This window comes from Rhinoderma darwinii, chromosome 12 (genome assembly GCF_050947455.1).
Source record: "Rhinoderma darwinii isolate aRhiDar2 chromosome 12, aRhiDar2.hap1, whole genome shotgun sequence".
Lineage (NCBI taxonomy): Eukaryota > Metazoa > Chordata > Amphibia > Anura > Rhinodermatidae > Rhinoderma > Rhinoderma darwinii.
Window position 1 is genome coordinate 57,210,389 of NC_134698.1, and position 22,343 is coordinate 57,232,731.

The following is a 22,343-nucleotide window of genomic DNA, read 5'->3' on the forward strand; positions in this document are numbered from 1 at the left end:
GCTTCATAAACTGTGTTTTGTATGGTTATCGTTGCACACATAGGACATACAAAAATGTTCAACCCATTTAATAAGATCTAAAAGGTTATTTGTACATTAAAGGAGTTATTCGACTTGTGAACATTTTGTACAAACAGATGCAAATATGATAAAACAAAAAAAGAAACCGTATGCATTTCTTCTTTCTCCCAGTGATCCAGTGCTGACGCTATGGCGATCCTCCCGGTCTTTGTGACCGCTAAAGCTAATCAGAGGGCTCAGCGGTCACGTGCCTTATTCCTGGCATTATGGCTTCCATTGCGGAGTTGTGTTATCAGGAGTAAGGGAGTAAGACATTTGACCGCTGAGCACTGTGATTGGCTGCAGCGGTCACATGTTGGGCGCTTGTAAACAAAGACTTGGAGGATGGCCAGGTGTTTCAACGCTGGCAGGAAAAGGAGAGGGCGGTATGGTTTCTTCTTTTGTTTTATCATATTTGCAGCGGTTTGTAAAAAAAAAATTCACACGCAACAGATTTTGTTGCAGAAATTTCTGGGACTGAAAATCACTTCTATTCATCTCAATGAAACTTTCAGAATTCCATGCACAAGATGCAGAAACAACCCATTTACATGTATGGAACTGATTTACAGTCGCAGAACTTTTTTCAATAAAATCTGCCGCGTGGGACAGCAGCCTTATGAAAAAAATACACCCTAGTGGCCAGTGATTGGCCCCAAAGTCAGCTACAAATGAAGTTGACAAAAAACAAAACAAACATTATTGGACACAAACCAGCACACTCTAGGTAGAATTTTGATATTTAAAGGCTCTGTCACCACATTATAAGTTCCCTATCTCCTACATAATGTAATCGGCGCTGTAATGTAGATAACAGCAGTGGTTTTTATTTTGAAAAACTATCATTTTTGAGCAATTTTAGATTTATGCTAATTAGTTTCTTAATGACCAACTGGGCGTGTTTTTACTTTTTACCAACTGGGCATTGTACAGAGGAGTGTGTGATGCTGACCAATCAGTGACCAAACAGTGACCAATCAGCGTCATACACTTCTCATTGTTCCAGCCCATTGTTACAGCGTGATTGTGCAGTGAAAGAAGCTGGGCTGGAACAATGAGAAGTGTATGATGCTGATTGGTCAGCGTCATACACTCCTCTGGACAACGTCCAGTTGGTCATTAAACTAATTAGCATAAATCTAAAATTGCTCAAAATTGATCGTTTTTCTAAATAAAAACCACTGTTATCTACATTACATCGCCAATCAGATTATATAGGAGATAGGGCACTTATAATCTGGTGACAGAGCCTCTTTAAATAAGTACAAATGTATTAATTTTAAAAATTAGAGTAAAGTCCATTCACTATATAAATAACACTATTATAGACTAGAGGACAAGAATCTATGACATACAATATAATTTGCTAAAAAAAGACATCTAACATGATCAGCTAAGAAGATGAGCATATCACGATAAGTACTGTTGATTAAGGATCCAAAACAAGGTTCATAATACAAGAAAGTTATATCTAGAGAACAGGTCCAAAATGGACATAAGTACATTTGGATCTGTATGCACTTTGTCTAGATCTTGACATGATCAATGGGCCCCATTGATATGTAGATTGTAGATTCGGCCGAATGGATGTCCTTTAATGACGATATAGGGAGCCTCTGTCTATGTGCCGTATTTAGGAACACAAATCTCTCAAAAGACACCTCCAGTTGTTGGAATTCAGATCTTCCCCTACACCTAATTTTGTTCTAACAACTGGAGGTGTCTTTTGAGAGATTTGTGTTCCTAAATACGGCACATAGACACAGGCTCCCTATATCGTCATTAAAGGACATCCATTCGGCCCAATCTACATATCAATGGGGCCCCTTGATCACGTCAAGATATAGATAAGTACATTTGGATCTGTATGCACTTTTGTCCATTTTGGACCTGTTCTCTAGATATAACTTTTTTGTATTATGAACCTGGTCTTGGGTCCTTAATCAACAGTACTTATCGTGATATGCTCATCTTCTTAGCTGATCATGTTAGATGGTCTCTTTTTAGCAAATTATATTGTATGTCATAGATTCTTGTCCTCTAGTCTATAATAGTGTTATTTATATAGTGAGTGGACTCGACTGCAATTTTTAAAATTAATTAATGAATAAATTTGTACTTATTTAAATATCAAAATTCTACCTAGATTGTGCTGGTTTGTGTCCAATAATGTTTTTTGTTTTGTTTTTTGTCATTATAAATTTGGACGGCACCGTCCATATTATAGATTTTTGCATTTTTTCTAGGTGATTTAAAGAGACTGTCACCACATTATAAGTGCCCTATCTCCTACATAATCTGATCAGCGCTGTAATGTAGATAACAGCAGTGGTTTTTATTTTGAAAAATGATCATTTTTGAGCAAGTTATCAGCAATTCTAGATTTATGCTAATGACTTTCTTAATAGACAACTTGGCGTGTTTTTAAATTTTTACCAACTGGGCGTTGTACAGAGGAGTGTATGAGGCTGACCAATCAGTGACCAATCAGCGTCATACACTTCTCATTGTTCCAGCCCAACTTCTTTCTCTGCACAATCACAGTGTGTGTGCAGTAAAAGAAGCTGGGCTGGAACACTGAGAAGTGTATGTAGATGTCAGGAACTTGTAGACTAGAGATGTTCATTAAGGTCCATGTGGCTGCAGTAGCAAAGGCAAGATAGCTGCCTCCATAATCATGTAGAGTAAAATAAAAATTTAAATCTACAAATCAAAAAATAAAATTATACTAGAAAAAAAAAGTCATCAGTATCTGGTTTTAATTAGTGAAAAAATATTATATATTACCTGTACAAGATTTGTGAGCACTTTTGCTGAATTTATGCATCATTCAAGTACATAGATCAACTATTCTAATAATGGAGATTTAATACTATACACCATCAATATGACAACGGTCCGTACCTCCTTTATATTATAGTTAGTGCAGGCACTCGTTTCAAAGAAGTCCATGCCATATTCTTCTGCAAGCTACAAAGAAAAAATTATTGTGTCATTACTTCTTTTGCAACAGCAAAGGGAAAACAAGAAATCCATGCCAGAGTTCATTCTGGAACCTCCTAAATTTGCGGAAAAACTCTATCAATGGTGTTATTTTAAATCCCAGCAAAAAGTCATTCACATAGTTTAAGGGTGTATTCACACGGTGCAGTTTTCGCAGATTTTTTTTTTTGCCCCACGGCCATAAATTGCTCCTAAAAAACCGCATGGATTTTTGCCACTATGTGTCACGATTTCCGTGCTAACTGCAAAACCACGGCAAATCAGTGTAAAAACACGTGTTTTTTTCAGTGCGGTTGAATACACTCAAAACAGAAATCCTTTATTATGGTACCCCACTAATTAACTCTAAAACAATAGTATGAATAATAAGAAGAATAATAATGGTTGTGTATGGGACGCATTGTACTGCTGTCTGTCTTTAGTTGTAGAACAGTGTCCAAGAGCAGAAGTACCATAGGAGGCAACCTCTGCTGCTATATGCATAGCAAGAAGGGTGACCAAGGTTGGTCCCATCTCCATGGCCAATGGAATCTCAATATGGCTTCCCACATCCACTGACAACCTGGTGCCTAACAGTTTATAGGAAAACCAACTTTCGGGCCAACAAAACATTAAGGGCTGGCTTGGTGGTGGTGGAGGCGACATGGAGACTTGAACTAGCACCCAAACCAGCAATACCTTTTTTTAATCTGAAAAAACAAGTTTATACAGCAGTTCATGCAATGTGAGCTGGAGCAGTTTTCTCATGTTAATACGTTTATCCGTGTTTTCCAACCACAGTCCCACGGGACCCTGGGATTTCTTGAAAAATGGTATGGGGTTGGTCAAAAAACTAAAGCAGCAAGAGCTGTTGCTAGTTTAGTAGGGATTGAAAACTAATTTCAGCCTGTTCATGCTCATAATGTTTGGCAAGGGGTCAGGCAAATCCGTCACCAAATCCCGTCCAAAAGATATCATTTCAGAATGCAAGTTTATGGCAGTAGGAATTCCCTAGGAGTTTCCTTTTTAGAGTTTTTACCCTTGTAATTTAGTGTGAAATCACTGGCTTATATACATATGGCTCTATGTTGTAAGAGCTGATAGAAGAACCTATTGTTCAGTACGCAACCATCCCTGATAAAATTTGGGGTATTCATGGAATGCTCACCCTGTCTGTCACGTTTACAATGGCTAAATCAATAAAGTCTCAGGGAGTTTTAAATATTATTAATCCCCTGTCTGTTACTCTCCGATCGCTTCTACAAAAAAAAAAAAAAGAGATTCCAATAACAACAACATTATATATTCTATATCTACTCAGTGCTCCTTATCTTATATGAAGTGTAAATTTCCAACCTGAGCGCCATTTTATTGTTTTATCTAAATTATGGCAATTTTCTGTGTGGATTATATCTATAGCAGTTGGAGCTCCTTTTTTCTGATACCGAGCTGCAAATCCCTTGCATGGACATTTAAGTGCTAAAATTCTGTCTGCTTGCACCGATCACTAGGAAAGCTTTGAATCTAACTGCACACGGCTTATACATTGAACTAAACAATAAAACTGTATACAGTAAGCTCCTCCTAGTGGAGCATGAAGGCAAAAAAAAAAAATGTAGCTATAACTATGCAGGAGATTTGGAGTTCCGTAACCCCAGCCCCATAGAAATGAATGGAGTGGTGGCCGAGCATGTGCACTACTGCTCCATTCCTATGAAGGTCCCAGGAACAGCAAGGTAAGCCCTTTCTTGTGATTGGTGGGGGGTTGCCAGCGGTGGGACCCCCATCGATCAGATATTATCTCCTATGTTGTGGATAGGTGATAAATATGGATTATGGGAAAACCCCTTTAAAGTGAATGTCTGTCTACCATTTTAACACCATGTTCTTTTTAGGTCCACAATTCTGTGCTAATTAATTTCGCAATATACCTTTATTGCAGTCCAGCTCAGATTTTCTGTTCCAAGGTAAGCCCGTTCTCGAGATCAGTGGGGGTCCCAGCAGTCGGACCCTCACCGATCAGATATTTATCACCTATGCTATGGATAAGTGATAAATAATGATTGTGGAAAAAACAATTTATGTCTTGTAGTAGTATCTCGGAGTAGTATTATACCGCAATTTTGTTTATGGCCCTGCATTATAACCGTACAGTAAGTCCAGGAACTCAAGACACGTGTTGCATTTTCACATATGCCAGATTATCAATAAAATAAAAATAGTTGTATTATAGGTTTACATAGCAGTGTATAATAAACTGATACGATCCAGCAGGACTGTGTAACCAGCTGGCGCAGTGACTTATTTGCTGATAATTCCAATGTTTACCAAATGATAACAATGAGAACCTTTCTCAACAAATATATTCTCATGCAATGCTATAATCTTCTTACATTTTACATACACTGACTCATTTAGAGTAATCTGTTTTTTATATTTTCATATTAGGATCAGGAAAAAAGGCGCATGTGTTAAATCCCCCCAGCCCCCCACCCCAAAAAAAAAACTTCAGAAATCCTACAAGCTGAAATTAGACAATGCTTGGGCATGTGAAGCTAACTTTTTGCAGACTAATATAGAAGGCAAGAGAAGCAATTTCATGAGCCGGCAGTAAATGTTAATGTTTGCACAATAAACACTATTTAAATATTAACTGCAAAATGTAATTTAGGGGTGGGAAGTTCCTTATGTGTCAAGGATATTAAGATTATACATAGGCAAGGCTAAGGCTTTGTTCACATCTGCGTCAGGGCTCCGTTCATGGGTTCTGTCTGAGCTTTCCGTCAGCGGAACCCATGAACGGAACCCTGACAAACAAACGGAAACCACAGGTTCCGTTTGCATCACCATTGATTTCATTGGTGACGGATCCGGTGCAAATGGTTTCCGTTTGTCACCGTTGTTTAAGGGTTCAGTTGTTTTGACGGGACCAATACCCTAGTCGACTACGCTAGTCAAAATGACAGAACCCTTAAACAACGGTGACAAACGGAAACCATTTGCACTGGATCCATTACCATTGAAATCAATGGTGAGGCCAACGGAAAGCTATGGTTTCCATTTGTTTCAGTCAGAATTCTGTTCATGGGTTCCCCTGATGGAAAGCTCCGACAGAAACCATGAATGGAGCCCTGACGCAGATGTGAACGAAGCCAGAGCAGAAAATGTTTCATTCTTAATCAGGTCCTTGTGTTGTATGCAAATTTTACTTTACGAATAGAAGATACGAAGGCCGGGTTTCTACAGGTCGGATACGCTGCGTAAAAACTGCTCAGCATATCCGACCTGGAACCCGCAGCACCTTCCTTTCGAAAAACCAAACCACATAGTGCGGTTTTTCAAACTGAATTTCCGCGGTGGAAAAAAGCACTGTTGAGAAAAAAAAAAGATAATACTTACTCCCTCCCTCTTCTCTTCGCGAAGTCCGGCCTCCTGGGATGAGGTTGCAGGCCAGGTGACGCTGCATTCTGATTGACTACAGCAGTCACATGGGATGCAACATCATCCCAGGAGGCCAGACTGCAGGAAGAAGGAGAGACTTCTGGGTATGACATTTTTTTTCCTGAGTCGCGAGTTTTGCGGCAGATTCGCTGCGGCTCCTGCCGCAAAAGTCGCAACACTTGGTTTTCTGTTGGGTTTTGCATCCCCATTAACTTAATTGGAAAAAAAAAACCTGCATCAGAAAATCAACAAAAACGCAGAATAAATTGACATGCTCCGCACCAGGTCAATTAACCATGACCTGCCTAAGTAGAGTCGTGTGTTAGTGCACCTTCCCTTATCCCTACCAATCCCTTCACCCCCACCTTTAGGAAAAAGACACGTGACACCGAGGTTGGATGTGAAATGGCCACAGCAGCCGTTTTATTAATTTCACAGTTTAAAACAAATTAAATCCGAAACATTCGGATAACTAATTAGGAATCCACCAGAGAATTCCTCCTAATAATTCACATGACCCAACATGGGTCAGAATCATAAATAACAATTTAACGTTAACATTAGACCGAGCAGGGGCAGTCCTTGAAGCCATTTTAGATATTCCTTTTTTACACACCTCGAGTTAGCCATCTGCAAACCACTAATTACCTCCAGCCGTAAACCAGCTCGGAGGCACCGCTCACCTCTGCAGATGGCTCCAACCACCAGAAGTCCACTTCAAGGGGATAACACCCGATGAAGCCTTCAAGTGCTATACCGACCACTAGAAGTCCACTTCAAAGGGATAACACCCGATGAAGCCTTCGAGTGATATACCTTCCACCAGAAGACCACTTCAAAGGGATAACACCCGATGAAGTCTTCAACCATGTACCTTTTTTGGGGGACGCATACCCCCGATGCGACCCCCCCACCAATTTTGTACTGACTGGCCTCAAGGACTCCCCCCGCCAGCTGCCATGACACCAGGACCTACTCCGAATGAAAAGAAAAAACATGTTAAATAAGCACACAATAAAATTGCCACACTCATAAACAGACTTAATAAAGACCACAAGAGATAACACCAAATGGGCGGGAGGGTGGGAGCTTACTGGGTGAGTGGTTACTTCTCCCGCTGCTTCCGGCTCACTGCCGAAAAACAGCGGGAAGCTCCGTAACGGCCCCCTAACTCCTCCCTGTCCCTCCTCCACCTCTAACTTTCCCTACAAAGTTAACCCTTTCCCTCCTAGGGCTGTCATGGAGGCTTCCCTCCTAAGCCCTGCAGGCTGCGTCCAGCCTCGTCTTGACCTGCCTAAGTAGAGTCGTGTGTTAGTGCACCTTCCCTTATCCCTACCAATCCCTTCACCCCCACCTTTAGGAAAAAGACACGTGACACCGAGGTTGGATGTGAAATGGCCACAGCAGCCGTTTTATTAATTTCACAGTTTAAAACAAATTAAATCCGAAACATTCGGATAACTAATTAGGAATCCACCAGAGAATTCCTCCTAATAATTCACATGACCCAACATGGGTCAGAATCATAAATAACAATTTAACGTTAACATTAGACCGAGCAGGGGCAGTCCTTGAAGCCATTTTAGATATTCCTTTTTTACACACCTCGAGTTAGCCATCTGCAAACCACTAATTACCTCCAGCCGTAAACCAGCTCGGAGGCACCGCTCACCTCTGCAGATGGCTCCAACCACCAGAAGTCCACTTCAAGGGGATAACACCCGATGAAGCCTTCAAGTGCTATACCGACCACTAGAAGTCCACTTCAAAGGGATAACACCCGATGAAGCCTTCGAGTGATATACCTTCCACCAGAAGACCACTTCAAAGGGATAACACCCGATGAAGTCTTCAACCATGTACCTTTTTTGGGGGACGCATACCCCCGATGCGACCCCCCCACCAATTTTGTACTGACTGGCCTCAAGGACTCCCCCCGCCACAGCGAAACAGGCCTTGACCACCTTAAGCCTGTGAGTTCCGCCACACCACCACCGCCCTTTCAATTCCTTCTGCTATTGCCAAGCTCCACAGATCAATCCCAACCTCGGTCAAATGAACCCCATCGCTCCTCCAGTAGTTCCCCACTCCTGACTCCAAGTCCCTGTGCCGAACGCAAATGCCCCCGTTTTTGGCTACAAATCGGGACACCGCGCGATTAACCTTAATGCGAGCCTTATTGACTCTTTCCACTGACCTAGCCAGCCGCCAATGTTTTCTTGGGACAATGTCCGACCACACAATTACCAACCTGGGATAAGAAACCCACAAACACAACATATCGTGTTTAATATCCCGCACCAGCTCACGAAAAGGGCGGACACCCAAATCGTTCCCACCCACGTGCAAGACCAAGATCTCCGGGACCCTATCAAGCCGGGCATATGTCTGGAATTCTGCTAACACCCTACTCCACGACATACCTCTAAATCCCAGCCAATGCAAAACCGCATCCTGTCGCGGAATGCGCAACTGGCGACCGTTCGGGCGGACGTCCGCCCTCAAAGCCCCCCAATGCACGTAAGAGTGGCCCAGCAACCACACCAAACACGGAGGCGGATCTGAAACGGAAAAGCAAGTTAAATACCACCACACAAAACATTCTTATAAGTGCAAACAGCAAAACTCATAACAGATGGGGGCGGACATAAGACCTAAATCTGTTGGACTCCCAACGACCGATGCGCCGCACCCCCTCATCATCCAACCCCCAGCGCCCTGCTTCCGTTGCTGCGCCGATCCTGAAGGAATGAGACGAGTACGCGTCCGCCGCGACACCGACCGCCGCCAAACATTTTTTGAATACAGCTCTAAATTGAAATCTAGACAAAAATAACCCGTCCTCGTGACATAGCAATGGCAACTCCGGAGACCCCACCTGTGGCTTAAAACCCTGCCTGCACGCCACCGGGCACATAGCCGAACCCGGGAGAGCGAACAACACTATCAGCTTCCCCTTTCCTAATTGGTCAGTTTTTGACCGACGCAACCATACCTCCAGCCGATCTGTATATATGCTCACGTCTCTCAGTCTCAACCCCCCAGCTTGCTTGGTACTCGGCGAAACCAACTCGCCGATTCTAAATGCCCCAAAGAACGCCAAAGAAAAAGCTAACCGAAACAACCTCATCTCGGCCGAAGAACGACAGACCGATGCTAATGATCCGCCCAAAGAGCTCAACAGAGAAAACGACACAGGCCTTCTACGATCCGCCTCGACCCTACCTCGGCGCAAACCCTTCAAAGCCTGCCCCACTAAGAATTCCTTAGACACATCCCTAAAGCCCCGTAACTTGAAACCAAACGCCACCGCCGACATGAAACGGTTAACCTTTGCCAATGAAAACCCCGCCTCCCAGGCGTCCCCTAACCAGTACAAAAGTGCCACCAACCTGTCTCTATCCGTGTTGACGTCACCCAACTCTCTTACCCACTCCTCCCACTGCCTCCAACAAGCAGAATAAGCACTCCACGTTGAGCGCGCCAACGACCTTTCCACCAATCGTTCTACGGGACCGAGACCAGATCCCAAAGATGTTCCGGGCAGACCACGCCGAGACGTTCCGCTCCCGGTGCCAATTGCCGAAACCGGTCCCACTGCGAGCGAGAAAGAGCATCAGCGATACAATTCCGTACCCCCGGCACGTGCACCGCCACCACCCACGCGTTCAATGACAAGCACACCAACACTAAATGTCGCAACAACTGAATTACCGGAGGAGAGGACGCCGTGATGTTGTTAATGGCCAGCACCACCCCCATGTTGTCGCAGTAAAAACGAACCTTCTTATCCCTGAGCCTGTCCCCCCAGATGGTCGCCGCAACCACGATGGGGAACAGCTCGAGCAGGGCCAGATTCCGCGTGAGTCCACTGGACACCCAGCTAGCCGGCCATTGACCCGCGCACCACGGACCCCCCCCATAAGCTCCAAAACCGCCCCCTCCAGCTGCATCCGTAAAAATATTCAAATCACTCGTATCCTGCGCTGGAGCCATCCATAGCGACCGACCGTTATACTGGCCCAAGAAGTCATCCCATACCTGCAAATCAGCCCGATGCTCCTCCTTGAGCCGTACAAAGTGATGTGCCGCACGCACTCCCGCCGTAGCCGCCGCCAACCGTCTACCAAACACCCTCCCCATTGGCATAATCCGGCAGGCGAAATTCAACTTCCCCAGCAACGACTGAATCTCCCGCAGCGTAATTTTCTTTAACTTGCAAGCCCGACGTACCTCCTGACTCAAAGCCCCCAACTTATCCATCGGAAGACGACACTCCATAGCCACCGAATCTATCTCAATTCCCAAAAAACAAATCGTCGTTACCGGGCCCTCAGTCTTTTCTGGCGCCAAAGGGATCCCAAAATCCCTCGCAACCTTCTGCAGTGCATGAAGCAAATTACCGCAAACCGGCAAACCCCCCGGGCCGACGCACAAGAAATCGTCTAAGTAATGTATTAACGAATCGACCCCGGCTACACCCTTCGTCACCCACTCCACGAAGCTACTAAAAGCCTCGAAGTACGCGCAAGAAAGGGAACACCCCATCGGAAGGCACCGATCCACGTAAAAAGCCCCATTCCAAAAACAACCCAACAGCCGTTGGCTTTCTGGATGAACTGGCAACAACCTGAACGCCGCCTCGATGTCGGTTTTTGCGAGCAGCGCGCCTGGACCCGCAGCACGAACTAACCCAACCGCTTTATCGAATGAGGTATACACTACGGAGCACAACTCATGATCAATCCCGTCATTTACCGACGAACCCTTGGGAAACGATAAGTGCTGAATCAACCGGAATTTTTGGGGCTCGCGCTTTGGAACAATACCCAATGGGGACACAACTAAATCCTTTATTGGCGGATCAATAAAAGGCCCCGCCATACGGCCTAACGAAACTTCTTTAAACAACTTTTCCGACACGACCTCAGCATGCAAGTAGGCCGATTTAAGGTTCCTCCGCGTAACCGGGACCTCATAAGGAGGCGGAGGAATAATAAAACCAACACTAAACCCTTCGTAAAGCAACTTCGCCGCAGCCCTATCCGGATACTCATTTAGATAGGGGGCCATCCTTTCCACCCTCACCGGTGACAACCCCTTGACCAGCCGAGGAGGACTGGTTCCCTGACCTCTTTTTCCGCATACATTTTGCCGCCCCATGGGATGCACCATTACACTCCGAACACACGTGCTTGAACTTGCACGTGGCCCCGAACTTACACTGGCCATCGTTGAATTGCCAGCAGAATCCCAACTTCGCCCCACCGCCCTGTCCGACCTGACTGGACTGGCCCCCTTGGCCAACGCTCCCGGGAAAGGGCTGCCTAACCGGAGCCGTGACCCTTAACCAGAGAGCAATATCCTTCTGGTCCCATTGAATCGCCGGCCGAACCGCTTTACGCTGACGGAATTGCTCATCGTATCTGAGCCAAGCCTGCCCCCCGTACACCCGATGAGCCTCCCCAATGGCGTCAAAATAACAAAACAACGCCGAACAATTTTCCGGCGCCTTTTCCCCTATTACACTGGCTAAGATGGCGAACGCCTGCGACCAATTTACGAACGTCTGCGGGATAAGCCTATACCGCCGACGCTCCTCCTCGTCCTTCTTGCTCTCATCCCGCTTGCTCCTATCCAAGTTGAATTTAGCAAGCGGCAGAAGAGAAAAAATCTCAACGTATTCGTCCTTCCAAATACGCTCACGCACCTCCTGCTTTAAGTGCGCCCCCAACGGACCTTCAAAGCAAACATATACCTCCCCGCGAGCACGATCATCAATACGCACCCGATCGCCGTCTTTTTGGGCCTCGGTCTGTACCGACACCGCGACCGCCTCCGTAGCCGCCATTACGGGGCGCGCCTGTAACAATCCCACTTCCCTGGGGCCCTCCCAAACTACCGCCGGGGACACCTCCGTAACTACTGGCGCCGCCGCCCTATCGAGACGCCCGACCAGCTCCCGCAAGCAACCCACCAAGTCCGCTAGACCCGCGCCGTCGCGCCCGCCCACGCCACTACCGGCCACCGATCCGACGCTAGCAGCCCCCCTGCCGACACCCGACATAAAAATCGCTGGATACGACAAAGATGGAGTTATGCACTCACCGGGCTGCACAGGCGCTGTGTTCCCGTCAGCCGGACCATCCTGCCCTCGCCGATACACGTCCAGTTCACCGTCTTCCAGCTCCTCTCTCGCCGACGACTGGCCATCCCACCGACATCTCCGAACCGGGGATGATGACGCGCTGGCAGATGGGCCGGCAACCTGCCGCCCGACCGCTGGGATCCAAACTTCCGACCGGACCTGTTGCCTCGACGTCGCTGCAGGTCTAGGCGTCCGTCTCGACGATCCTGATGAAGCCTGCCCCCTGGCCGGAGCATCACCAGGCGGGGCGGCCGTAGCTAGTCTTCCCGATCTTGCATCTGATGAGGGGGGGGTGACAGGGAGCCCGGCCTGCGACTCCCTGAGAACCGCCGGACCCCGTCGCGGCCTGGGATTCCTGCCAGGACGCAGGGCCTGGGAAGGGGCGGTCCCCCCAGCTGCCTGGCCTGCAGCGTCCATATTAGGGCTCCCCCTGCGACGCCGTGTCCGCGGGACCACCTCAGGGCTGAGGCGTTCTGGAGGTCGGGACCGCCGGGAGCGACGGGCAGACCCGGCCTGAGTCACCGTCACCCCCGGCGACGCTCTCTGCCTCCTCTGAGCAGGAGCGGGTGTTGTAAACTCCCCCCCCGCCGCCATATTACTGCCAGGAAGGGGGCCGGGGGAGGGGAGCCTGTCCCCCACTTCAACAGACCTCATATGCCGTGCCTGACGTGGCGAATCGGCGTCGGGGATCATTGTAAGTGCAGCCACGGTCTCCTCCAACCAACCGGGACCGTGGTGCACAGCAGCGGCACGCAACCGCGCAAGCATATCAGCCTCAGACATGACGGAACAGAGCGGGGCAACGGGAGCTTACTGGGTGAGTGGTTACTTCTCCCGCTGCTTCCGGCTCACTGCCGAAAAACAGCGGGAAGCTCCGTAACGGCCCCCTAACTCCTCCCTGTCCCTCCTCCACCTCTAACTTTCCCTACAAAGTTAACCCTTTCCCTCCTAGGGCTGTCATGGAGGCTTCCCTCCTAAGCCCTGCAGGCTGCGTCCAGCCTCGTCTTTATGCTGCAGGTTTTTTCCGCAGCGTAGGCATGAGAGTTTCAAAATCCACTTTGCTGCTACTCTAAATACAGAATTCTTTTGCAGAAATTCTGTAGCGTTTTCGGTACATGGAAACCCGGCCTAAAAGAACATATGTCCCTATTTTATTCTTTCCAAAGCACTGGTCTTCTTTAGTTGCTATATCTGTTAGACATGAATCATCTTCTACTAGTCTCAAGCTCCCACCATGTACTTAATACTTCGAAATAAAACTGAAATAGGTAAATCATGAAAATACCATTTAACATGACCAAGCAAATGTTTTTTTATGGTCTACACTCCACACAAAAAATTAGTTTGCTCACAAATCGTGGAATGGTTGTGGATTTCTAAATCCCTGTCATTTACACATCATGTTTACATGCGGCAGATTTGTTGCAGAAATTTTGGCGTCTGAAAATCCATTCCATACATGTATGGAGTGGTTTCTGCAGCATGTGGATGGAATTCTGTAAGCCTCATTTACATAAATGGGACGGTCGCAGAAATTTTGTAACAAATCTGCCACATGTAAGCATACAGTTAAAATTGACATTTTTTAAAAATGAACAGAAAAAAATTCATATGAGTTTAAAAACATCCTGTGAATATTCAAATCCGAAGCATACCCTATCCATTGCAGAATATATTTAATCTATTGGCTCTTAACTGAAGCTGCATGTTATTTCAATGGAGGCAGCTCACCGATACCTCTAGTGCCACCTTAGTGGTGTATACGGGTATGGGTAAGTACCTGCATCAGGGTTGCCTACCTGATTGTCCATAAAAAAATCTATTTATACAAAAATCACAGACAACAAAAACATTTTTTATGGACAAATTTGAAAGCCATAATGAATCAAAGATTCTAAGTGATATTTGTCTACAGCTTAGAGTACCAATATTAACACATTAGCAGCATGTACCGTGACCTCTAAAATGACAATATAAATCTTAATTTGTACAAGCTGTAACTTCAAAAGAATTAGGGACTTTGAAAAGTTTTTCTTTTTTACAAACAACGTAGAAATGTCCTCCATTTTTACAGACTATTGAGGAATTTAGGGACAACCCTGACCTGCATCTGTATGTATTTTTCCAAAAAGGATATAAAAACTTTTCATTCAAAAATGTAAAAAAAAAAGTTTTTACCAAATATTTTGGTAAAATAGTTGTACAATTCTCAGTAAGGGTATGTTCACACGGCCTATTTACAGACGTAATTCGGGCGTTTTTGCCCCGAATTACGTCTGAAAATAGCGCCTCAATAGCGTTGACAAACATCTGCCCATTGAAAGCAATGGCAGACGTTTGTCTGTTCACACGAGGCGTAATTTACGCACCGCTGTCAAAAGACGGCGCGTAAATAGACGCCCGCGTCAAAGAAGTGACCTGTCACTTCTTTGGCCGTAATTGGAGCCGTTATTCATTGACTCCAATGAATAGCAGCGCCAATTACGCCCGTAATTGACGCGGCGTTCAAGCGCCTGCACATGCCGTTACGGCTGAAATTACGGGGATGTTTTCAGGCTGAAACATCCCCGTAACTTCAGCCGTAACGGACGCCCTCGTGTGAACATACCCTAAGGGCGTAGGAAGAAGTCCGAAAAAGAAAAAGACCAGAAATGACTGCTAATGCAGTTTTATGAAATTGATCTCTACTAAAAAAATTAAAAACAAATTGTTAATATCAGTTTGTTCTGCATTTTTATTGGCTCAGTGTTGTTGTGGCAAATAAAAAATGTTTTAGTATTTTAGCTGTTACAGTAAACTAAAGAATGTTTGGTGGATATGTAAAAAAAAAAAAAAGTCATGCATTCGGTACAGAAAAAACGGACACTGCCAAATTGATACATACTTATCTGTAGTACATACATTTTCTTCTTAGTTCATGGTCCACTGAAAATGTTGTTCAATGTTTGAACACTGCCTGTAAAATAAAATACAGGGTTAATATATATCTACGTGCACCAGACACATCTTAGTGTTCAAAATATTGAATTTTCAAGAATAGAGTCGAGCAAGTAGCAGGTTTGAAATGGTTTTTGCTGTCTGTACGTATGGGGAGGCACGCTAGAGTCTCCGGTAATTTGAAATGAATAACAGATTTGCACTTAGAATAATGCTGAACTTCGCACACTGATGTTTCAAAGTATTGTACAAAGATCATTTTTATTTCTTAAGTACCAATTTTGATTTCTGGTTTTATTTTATAAAGCCTTTTTACAATGACTAGTTAGTGTCATATAGTGTACAGTAGTATCATCTGCCTTGTTCAATGCTCTAGCAAACCTGGACTAACGGGGGCATTTAAGGTCGGATGCTATATTCAGACGAGCATTGTCGGTTTCTTCAGGGAAAAACTAATGATTTTACATCAGGAGTTCAATCAGCATTGTGTCAGAGTGATCATCAGTTTTCACATCAGTGTAAAAAAAACTGACTGCTTTTTTTCAGCATCTCGTAGCAAGCCACTAATGAAAACTGGATCCCACTCAGATAGCGTCAGAGTGCGGTCAGATTTTTTTCACTGACCCATTGACTTGAATAGGCAAGTCTAATGCGAGAATCAGACCAAACTAGTTCATGCTGTGATTTTCTCTGCATGGACTGATGGTCCGTGAGGAAAATGTTACATGTGAATGAGCCCAGTGACTTTAACCCGTTAGTGACCGCCAATACACCTTTTCACGGCGGCCACTAACGGGCTTTATTCTGATGCATATGCCTTTTACGGCACTGCATCAGAATAAAGTAAACAGAGCAGGGAGCTGTCAAATCACCCTGCTCTCAGCTGCCAGAGGCAGCTGAGGGCTGGGGGCGTCTCTGCTCTGCCAGGTGAGATCGATATTAGTATCGATCTCACCCGTTTAACCCTTCAGATGCGGTGTGCAATAGCGTGCACCGCATCTGAGTGGTTTTGGAGAGAGGGAGGGAGCTCCCTCTCATCCCACTGACACCCGGCGATGAGATCGCCGAGTGTCTGTGTCTCTAACAGCAGCCGGGGGCCTAATAAAGGCCCCCAGGTCTGCCTGTAGCGAATGCCTGCTAGATCATGCCGCAGGCATGACCTAGCAGATGCCTGTCAGTGTTAAACGGACAGGCAGTAATACACTGCAATACAAAAGTATTGCAGTGTATTATAATAGCGATCAGATGATCGCATATTAAAGTCCCCTAGTGGGACTAGTAAAAAAGTTTTAAAAAAAAGTTTAATAAAGTTAATGAAAAAAAAATGAAAAACCCACTTTTTCCCCTTACAAACTGCTTTAGTATTAAAAAAACAAAATAAAGTAAAAAAAAGTTACACATATTTGGTATCGCCACGTCCGTAACGACCCCGACTATAAAGCTATTACATTACTTAACCAGCACGGTGAACGCCGTAAAAAATAAAATAAAAAACAATGGAAAAATTGCTGTTTTCTGTGAATCCTGACTTTAAAAAAATGTGATTAAAAAGTGATCAAAAAGTCGTATCTACTCCAAAATGGTACCAATAAAAACTACAAGTCTTCCCGCAAAAAAAAAAAGCCCTCATACAACTGCATCGGCGAAAAAATAAAAACGTTACGGCTCTTCAAATATGGAGACACAAAAACAAATCATTTTGAAAAAAAAAGTGTTTTTACTGTGTTTGGTGATCCTATCCAGCCGTGGAGAGGTGGCCACGCATGCGTGCGTCTCTTTTCAAGTCTTAAGGAGCTGCTGCCTCCGCAACTCCTATAGACTCCAGAGGGGGCTACGCACATGTAAGGCCTAATCTCATATGTGGCTGTGATAGATCAAGTGAGGGAGGGGGCTCCCACCAATTTGTTTAGCCCCGGGGCCTCCACCAAACTTAGGGCCTGTTCAGACGAGCGATGTCCGCGTGCTGTCAGAGTGTATAACTGATAACACACTGACCCAATAAAATAGGGGAAGGCCACTGGCGTAGCTATAGGGGTCGCAGCGGTCGCAATTGCGACCGGGCCCGGAAGCCAGGGGGGCCCACGGCCCCCCGCACCACATCAATAAAAAGTTACTATAGTAACTCGGGCCGCGGGCCCCTGTTACTATAGTAACATACTTTACTTACCTTCCTGGTTCCGGGTGGCAGCGGAGGTCCTGACGTCAGGCGCTGTGCGCAGCGCATGACGTCACAGCGCTATGCGCCGCGCACAGCATCGAGACGACAGAACTCCCGCCGCGGCCGAAGAGGAAGGTAAGGTAGCCCTGACTGGCGGGGTCCGACTCCCGGGACCCGCCAATCAGCTGTTTTGAAGGGGCCGCAGCACTCGCACGAGAGCTGCTCCCCTTCATTCCGGTCACACTGTGAATCGGTGTCGGCGATTCACAGTGTGAGCGAGTAGTGAAATTAAGGGGAAGCAGCTCTCGTACGAGTGCTGCGGCCCCTTCAAAACAGCTGATTTGCGGGTCCCGGGCGACACATCAGCTATTGATGGCCTATCCTGTGGATAGGCCATCAATGTTTAGGGACTGCACAACCCCTAAGCCTACGATGTAGCAGGCTTAGGGGGCCCATGAGACAGGATCACAGATTGTGTGATCCTGTCTGCTGGGCCCTGTATCTAAGCCAATCACATGGTAGGCTTAGATACATGGCCCATGTGTGATCCTGTCTGCTGGGCCCTGTATCTAAGCCTACCACACTGTAGGTTTAGATACAGGGCCCCAGCACACAGTAATCTTATACTGTATAAGATTACTGTCTGCTGGACCCTGTATCTAAGCCTACGTTGTGGTAGGCTTAGATACAGGGTCCCGCAGACACTATCACACATGGGCCCTGTATCTCAGGCTAACACATGTGTTACTAATCATTTTTTGTGTGTTTTCTTACAAGTTCGGTCGTTGGACTACGTCGGATTCCAGGACTACTTCGATGACAGCTTTTTTTTTATTATCAATAAAATGGTTAATGAGGGTTGTGTGGGTTTTTTTTATTTTAATAAAATATTTTTTCGATGTCTTTGTGGTTTTTTTTTAAACTATATTACTACCGCCTTAGTAATGGCCGCCGGCTGATTGACGACGTCCATTGCTAAGGCGGGGCTTAGTGTTAGCCGGTGCAGCGGCTAACACTAACCCCCTTTATTACCCCGGTACCCACCGCAACCAGGGGTGCTGGGAAGAGCCGGGTACGATCCAGTACCTGACCATCTGTAGTGATGGTCGGCCACTGGGGTGGCCGCAGGCTGGTATTATCAGGAGGGGAAAGGCCAAAAACAGTGGCCCTTCCCACCCTGGTAATGCTAGGCTGCTGCTGCTTTATTGTATCTGGCTGGTTATGAAAAATGGGGGGGACCCCACGTAATTTGAAAAAAATAAAAATAATTGGAAAGAACGATGTGGGGTCCCCTCCAATTTTCATAACCAGACAGATGCAACACAGCAGCAGCAGGCAGCATTACCAGGGTGGGAAGGGCCACTGTTTTTGGCCTTCCCCAGCCTAATACTACCAGCCTGCGGCCACCCCGGTGCCTGCCCGTCACTACAGATGGTCGGGTACTGGTTCGTACCCGGCTCTTCCCAGTACCCCTGGTGGCGGTGGGTACCGGGGTAATAATGGGGGTTAGTGTAGCCTCAGCACCTGCTAACATTAAGCCCCGCCTTAGTAATGGAGGTTGTCAATCAGCCAGCGGCCATTACTAAGGCGGTGATAATAAAGTTTAAAAAGATACAAGCACATAGAAAAAATATTTTATTGAAATAAAAAAAACACAACCCTCATTAACCATTTTATTGAGAATAAAAAAAACGCCGTCATAGAAGTCCTCGTATCCGAAGTCCAACAACCGAACGCGTAAAAAAACACAAGCACACAAAAATAATCAGTAACACATAAAGAAGCAAAATTATTATTCTTACCTATCCTGGGTCCAGCACTGGAGATGCAATGTCAGCGAGCTGGGCCCTGTATCTAATCGTATCTTGTGTGATACTGTCTGCTGAGCTGTGTATCTAATCCTATCATGTGTGATACTGCCTTCTGAGCCACTGTATCTAATCCTATCATGTGTGGTACTGTCTGCTGAGCCACTGTATCTAATCCTATCATGTGTGATACTGTCTGCTGAGCTGTGTATCTAATCCTATCATGTGTGATACTGTCTGCTCAGCCACTGTATCTAATCCTATCATGTGTGATACTGTCTGCTGGGCCACTGTATCTAATCCTATCATGTGTGATACTGCCTTCTGAGCCACTGTATCTAATCCTATCATGTGTGATACTGTCTGCTGGGCCCTATATCTAATCCTATCCTGTGTGATACTGTCTGCTGAGCCACTGTATCTAATCCTATCCATAGTTTATAGGGTCGTAGTGCTATAGATATGCTATGCTGTCTCCTATACAAACATTTTTTTGGGGGCGGACACATATGTATTGGGGCTATTTCCCCTGACATTTTAAGCCCTCAGGGTATGTTCACACGGCAGCGTCTGTTATGGCTGAAATTACGGTGCTGTTTTCAGGAGAAAACAGCACCGTAATTTCAGCCGTAATGGCATGTGCAGGCGTCTTTCGCTGCGTCCATTACGGACGTAATTGGAGCTGTTTTTCTATGGAGTCCATGGAAAACGGCTCCATTTACGTCTGAAGAAGTGACAGGCACTTCTTTGACGCGGGTGTCTTTTTTACGCGCCGCCTTTTGACAGCGGCGCGTAAAAAAAATGACCGTCGGCACAGAACATCGTAAGACCCATTCAAATGAATGGGCAGATGTTTGCCAAGGCTTTTGAGCCGCATTTTCGGACGTAATTCAATGCTAAAACGCCCGAATTACGTCCGTAAATAGGGTGTGTGAACCCAGCCTTAGTGACGCCCCCGGCTGCTAGTGCTGCATTGTTGGGTCACTTAGGAGACCCCTGCGATGCAGCTGAATGCTGCGGACCGTCGGCCATGAGAAGTTTGCGGGGGGGGGGGGGCCCAGTAAGAATTCTTGCATCGTGGCCCATGAGCCTTTAGCTACGCCCCTGGGGAAGGCTGTAATATCTTGTGTGTTTAGTCGATTCACGGTACAAGCAATGACAGTAATAAAGGGAAAGCAGCGCTCACAGCCACTTTTTTGATCCATGTACTATCCAAATATTTCTTGAATTTATAAATAGGAATGGATCATAGCAGAAAAAAATGTGCAGAAACACTGTGTATTGTGACACTTCTCTGCTTTGCTGAATGGCTTATAGAAACTCAAGGCATATAAAAAGAATATATTTTCAGCCCCCTGTAGGGTAGCATACGGAGTCGCTACAGGTCTGTATTACGGACCTTTAGGCACTGTCTGCCATTATATGGTGGCACACAGGGAAGTATACCTTCGTAAGGGTATGTTCACACGCAGTGTTTTCAGGCATATTTCGGAAGCTGAACGCCTACAAACATCTGCCCATTGAAATCAATGGGAAAAACCGCATTTAGTTCATACGTGGCATCTTTTTACACCTCGATTTTCCATTGAACAGTATGAAAAAAGCCTCAAATGAAGGCTGAAAAGAAGCCTCAAAAAAAGCTCCAAATTAAAAGAAGCTTCATTGTCCGCTTCAAAAACGCCTGAAAATCAGGAGCCGTTTTCCCTTGAAAACAGCTCCGTATTTTCAGACGTTTTTGGTTAAGCGTGTGAACATACCCTAACACAGCATGCAATGGAATATGTCACATCCATACAAAGTTTGTAAGAAAAAAAAACACGGGGGAATTTATTAACTTTTCTACGCCAGTTTTCTGGCCAGTTTTTCAATAGCAAAAAAAAAACAAAAGCACCACTTGTCCTCCAGTTCTATCAATGTCATTTAACACTTCTATGCCATTGAAATCCATATTGGTACAGTATTAGGGCATGACCACACGTGGCGGATTTCCTCCGCAACTGTCCGCATCAATGCCGCACAGAATCTGCGTTGCAGATTCTGCTGCGGATCTGCACAAAATGTGCAGTAAATTGATGCGGACTAGCTGCTGCGGACTGCGGTAAAAGTGCTTCCCTTCTCCCTATCAGTGCAGGATAGAGAGAAGGGACAGCACTTTCCCTAGTGAAAGTAAACGAATTTCATACTTACCGGCCGTTGTCTTGGTGACGCGTCCCTCTTTCGGCATCCAGCCCGACCTCCCTGGATGACGCGCCAGTCCATGTGACCGCTGCAGCCTGTGCTTGGCCTGTGATTGGCTGCAGCCGTCACTTAGACTGAAACGTCATCCTGGGAGGCCGGACTGGAGACAGAAGCAGGGAGTTCTCGGTAAGTATGAACTTATATTTTTTTACAGGTTGCTGTATATTGTGATCGGTAGTCACTATCCAGGGTGCAGAAACAGTTACTGCCGATCGCTTAACTCTTTCATCACCCTGGACAGTGACTATTTACAGACGTCTCCTAGCAACGCTCCCGTCATTACGGGAGCCCCATTGACTTCCTCAGTCTGGCTGTAGACCTAGAAATACATAGGTCCAGCCAGAATGAAGAAATGTCATGGCAAAAAAGCAAGACGCATCCGCAGCACACATAACATGTGCATGACAGCTGCGGACTTCATTGCGGAACTTAGAATCTCCATTGAAGTCAATGGAGAAATTCCGCCATGAGTCCGCCACTGCTCCGCAACAGACAGAGCATGCTGCGGACACCAAATTCCGCTCCGCAGCCTATGCTCCGCAGCGGAATGTTACGCATCGTCTAAACGAAC

General features: G+C 45.9%; 1 protein-coding gene across 2 annotated transcripts in view; it reads right to left on the reverse strand.

The window, feature by feature from the left end:
* RAB15 (RAB15, member RAS oncogene family) overlaps positions 1–22,343 on the reverse strand; it is a 77,944-nt gene that overhangs the window by 2,440 nt on the left and 53,161 nt on the right. For both annotated transcript variants that reach the window (XM_075844693.1, XM_075844692.1), the window contains exon 6: positions 2,965–3,030. In XM_075844693.1, coding sequence (XP_075700808.1) covers positions 2,965–3,030 — 66 coding nt within the window. The remainder of the gene's footprint in view (positions 1–2,964; positions 3,031–22,343) is intronic.